This window comes from Nannospalax galili, unplaced genomic scaffold, assembly GCF_000622305.1.
Source record: "Nannospalax galili isolate Female #2095 unplaced genomic scaffold, S.galili_v1.0 scaffold543, whole genome shotgun sequence".
NCBI classification, from domain to species: Eukaryota; Metazoa; Chordata; class Mammalia; order Rodentia; family Spalacidae; genus Nannospalax; species Nannospalax galili.
The window spans coordinates 588,939-593,800 of NW_008352270.1; the positions used below are offsets into that span (position 1 = coordinate 588,939).

A 4,862-nucleotide genomic window follows, 5' to 3' on the forward strand; every position below is an offset into this window, starting at 1 on the left:
TGGGAAAATGAACAGCAGACCCCAATCTTTTCTAAAGGAATATTGACAACTGATTGCTGCTAGAATAGGAAGAACTGACGCTCCTAAAACAAAGACCTCTAGGCAGGCTGACTAGATTCACCAGAAGGGCATGTAGTGGTGAAGGGCTGGGGGTGCCAACAACACAGCAGACAGTATCAGGGATATGATAGTTATAAGGGCTCTGGTGGGGGGAGGGAAGCTATGGGAGGGTGTTACCTGGGAAGTGGGTGTATAAATAAACAAAATAATAATAATAATTCTTCAAAACATAAAAATTTGCTCCTTATTAATTAGTAGATGTGAAAAACATTACCATTGAAATCTACCTTATGACTTTATATCCATGCTCAGATGCCAAGGAGCTCAGAAAGTAACTGACTGTGATTAGTAATAACCAGATATATAGAGATCAGAAACGCATGTGCATCTTAGTGTCAATTGTATTAAAAATGAATTTTTCTGTATGAAACTGCATATTTTAATAATGAAATGGAAATCTTTTTTAAAGTTTAAAACTTCTTTTTATTTTATGTCTTGTAGGGTTTATATGGAGTACAATATTGTATAACTGTATCAATTCAACTGTAAATCTAAAAATTTACAGCCAATTTTGAAAGAGATGCATCTTAGCTCTGGAAATTGTTATTTAATATCTCAATGTTGTTGTAATGAAATGCTTCTTCTAATTATATGGTTATTAAATAAATAATTTAAAAAATGCATGACCCAGACATGAAGCAAACTAAAGGTGCCTCATTCTAAGCATTGAATGGAGTTTATTAAAAATAACCTTGAACCTTGGAGGAGCATCCTTCAAATAGTATAAATAGTACTACTTCAGTGATGTTGGAAAACATTGATTATTATATAGTAGGAATATTAAATTATAATATATATACCATTTTTAATTTTTAGAATTGATTCTTAGGAGTATTAAAAACTCTAATCATATTTACACTTAAGTAAATGCAATTACATATGAATATTTTAAATCCTCATAATCTAAAAATAATGGAAATAATAAATAAAAATAATAGCTGAGATTTACAGGGTTATTAATTTTTCCTTTTCTTAATTAACAGTCAACACATAATGTCTACAGTTGGTGGATCTATAAAACCAAAGGCACAACTCCTGAAAGAAACCGTTGTAGATTTAAACTCTGTTAAAAGTAAAAGCTTCTGCTCTGGTAATGAGACTCTCAAGAAAATGTCAAACAAGCCACAGTCTTGTAGAAAATATTAACAAAGACATATTTGATAGAAGGCTGCTATCTGAAATACATAAAGAACTCTTAAGACTTAATAATAAGGAAATGATCCAAATGGGAAAGAGTCAAAAGAGGGGCTGAGGAGATAGCTTGGTCAGCAAAGCGCTTGCCTTGCAAGCATGAGGACCTAAGTTCAATCCCCAGAACCCACATAACAAAGCCAAGTTTGGGGAACAAGAGTACTATTCTTGCAGAAGACCTGGGTTCCATTCCCAGCACTCACATATCGGCTCACAAACATCCATAACTCTAGTTCCAGAGGATCTGATTCTCTCTTCTGGACTCCTTGGTCATTGCATGTGTGGGTGCACATATATGCATGCAGGCAAAACACTCATACACATAGTTACTTAATTTAATTAGTATAATTAATTAATTTTAAAGTTGGGTGTGGTGGTACACGCTTGTAATTCCAGTGCTGGACAGGAGGATCCCTAGTGCTTGATCGACCAGTCAGCATAGCTGAATCAGTGAGCTGCAGGCTAGTGAGAAAACCCTGCCTCAAAAAAACAAAAACAAAAACAAAAAAACCACAGTGTTTTAAGGAACAACAGTGAGAATGACCTCTGGCCTCCATCTGCATGTATACACACACACACACACACACACACACACACACACACACACACACACACACACCCCTTGTGTACCCAAAGAAAAAGAAAATAAGAAAAGAAGGAAGACAAGAAAGGAAGGAAGGAAGACCTGAACAGATAATAGGTATACAGATAGAAAATAAGCAAAGGAAAAGCGCTTTAACAGCATGTATCGTTAGAGAATCCCATATTAATATAACAAGATACCACTAAATATATATTAGGATCGTGACTATTTTAAATTGATGGATCAAAAATATATAATCATATTCCTTAAAGTTTTAAGGCTACAGATAAAAAAAAACCTATATAGCCAGCAATAATCAACCCATGCAAAAGGAAGGGCAATTCATCTTTCTCAGTGACAAATTTGGACACGTTGAGACCATAAGGCGAGTAAATCTAGATGAAATTATGATGGCACTTTCTAGAAGAATCTAAAGCAAAAGGGCTTATCTTTGTGGACCCTGAGGAGACATCTAGAAAGAGACTTAGTTTTGTTTTGCGCCCTTCTTCACTGTTCTGATTTTTTTATAATGTTCATGTTATTACAAAGCAATTTTGAGGGAGGGGATATAAATGTCATCAAATTTTGTTGTATGAAAATTGCAAAATAAATAAAAAACTTTAAAAACTAAAAAAAATTCTTCAAAGCATAAACATTTGTTCCTTAATAATTAGTAGATGTGAAAAATATTTACCATTGAAATCTACCTGATGACTTTATATCCATATCTGAGCCAAGGAGCTCAGAAAGTAACCGGCTGTGTCTAGTAATAATCATATATATAGAGATTAGAAACACATATGCATCTTAGTGTCAATTGTATTAAAAATAAATTTTTCAGTATGAAACTGTGTATTTTAATAATGAAATGGAGATCTTTTTCAAAGTTTAAAACCTCATTTAATTTTATGTCATAGGGTTTATACTGAGTACAATATTGTATAACTGTATTAATTCGACTATAAACCTAAATATTTATAGCCAATTTTGAAAGAGAAGCATCTTAGCTCTGGAAATTGTTATTGAATATGTCAATGCTGTTGTCATGAAATGCCTCTTCTAATTAAAAAAAAAAAAAAAAGAATAAGTGGACCATTAGGCACTTCAGTGTTGGGACGCCCCTCTTGGAACAGAACACATGAGGCATTTGTTCTAGCAGCTTCCCTCTTATCAAGGCTAGCTTCCTTCCCTTTAGTCTACTCATGTCTAGATTGCTGACTACCTTTCTGTTCTTTTCAGCCTCCTTATCACACTGGGTAGTCTCATGAGTTTGCTGACTAACTACATACTTTTCAAAATATCTATTATATTTAAGCAAGGACCTATGTATGAGATTGTACAGCCTTGAACAAACTGGGCATTTGTGATTTAGCTTCTTTCTACATTGTGTTTGAAAGCTACAAGGCTTTGTAGGTCTTCATCTGCTAGCCCAACTGTTATTTCTGTACTTTCTATGGCAACATGGGGACTCAATGCTAGCTTCTCAATTTTGGTTTTCCTTAGCCATGTGTTTTATTTTCTAACTTGGAGTGATAGTCTCTTTAAAAGACCATCGTATACATTATTAAATATTGTTTAAGTATTAAAAAAATTTCTACTGCTTCCTATTGAATCTACCACATGGGTAATGACCAGAGGGCAGGTTAAAGTACAGAGTAGTGAAGTTGAGGTGTTAATGCTAAGTAATTGCCTACGTGACAACTGCTAAAATCTGGATCATTTGCAGTATTAGAACATTAATTTTGCAGTTATATTTAGGCTGTTGAAATTAATGTTGATGAATCTTAGCATTTGGTATAAATGAAACTTAAATTTCATGTCTCCGATGTCCTTTCCTACTTCTGTCTTATCAGAAAAAAGCTTGGCAGGATCACAAGCGGGAATGCAAATGTCTGAAAAGCTGCAAACCCAGATACCCTCCTGACTCTGTGAGACTTCTTGGCAGAGCTATCTTCAAACTTGTGAGTATGCAGTTGCCTTTCTTACTCATATTTAGGACTGAAACAGAACTCATGCTAAGGTAGTATGATACTACTATCCAGCTAGTATTAAAGATAAAAAAAATCTCCTTTCCTGTTATTCATTGCATTGGTGTCAGGAAAGAAGCGCACAACCCGTTTATAAAAATTTTGCGATCTTAGAACAGAGTTTTGAGGCCCTGCCTGCATGTAGGGTAAAGGATGTTGATAACTAGTACTTGTTTCTTCCTCCCTCCCTCCCTCCCTCCCTCTCTTTCTCCCTTCCTTCTTTCCTTCTTTCCTATCTTTCTTTTTTTGAGACAAGGTCTCACTATGTAGCCCCAGCTGGCCTGGAGCTCCCTATATAAGACCATTCCAGGCTGACCTTGATCTCAGAGAGCTCCACCCGCCTCTGCCAAGTGCTGGGATTCAAGGTGTGCGCCACCAGCCTGGCCTTCTTTCCTTTCTTTGAACCTAGAGTCTTGATATATGCTAGTGTTGCACTAAATTTTCCCCTTCCTGCTCTCTGTTTGACCCATCCTTATTCACTCAGGGTCTGGTCGTCCTGAAGCAGATGCGCAAACCGGTATAACACAGTTCTGTTTGAATTTTGTGTAGTTTATACATTTGGGAGGGCATGGCTTACAAAGAAAGGGCTTCTAGTAATAGCACCATTCAAGCGTGAGTGCAGCGGTCTCACCCCACGGTCTGTGAGTGTCGGGTCTGGGGTCCATGCCCCGGGGGATGCCATCTGCCCGGCAGGCCACACAATTCTCCTTTTCCTTTTTCGGTTCTAATCTCACCACTCTCTGTATCCTTGGGGCTAGGCTCCACCCCTCTTTCCCAGTGCTTTCACAGCTGTCGCAGCCCTGTCCCTTAATGCACGCAAAGCCTGGGAAGGAGGTGGGGCCAGGGCTTATGAGAGGAACATCTGAGTCACAGGTAGGCAAGTGCCCTTCCAATGAGATGATTATCTCAGTTCATTCTCTCTCTCTCTCTCTCTCTCTCTC

General features: G+C 37.0%; 1 protein-coding gene across 1 annotated transcript in view; it reads left to right on the top strand.

The window, feature by feature from the left end:
• Nucleotides 1-4,862, top strand: part of Smyd3 (SET and MYND domain containing 3) — a 698,868-nt gene that overhangs the window by 183,072 nt on the left and 510,934 nt on the right. Inside the window, exon 3 of the mRNA XM_008849150.3 lies at nt 3,748-3,855. Coding sequence (XP_008847372.2) covers nt 3,748-3,855 — 108 coding nt within the window. The remainder of the gene's footprint in view (nt 1-3,747; nt 3,856-4,862) is intronic.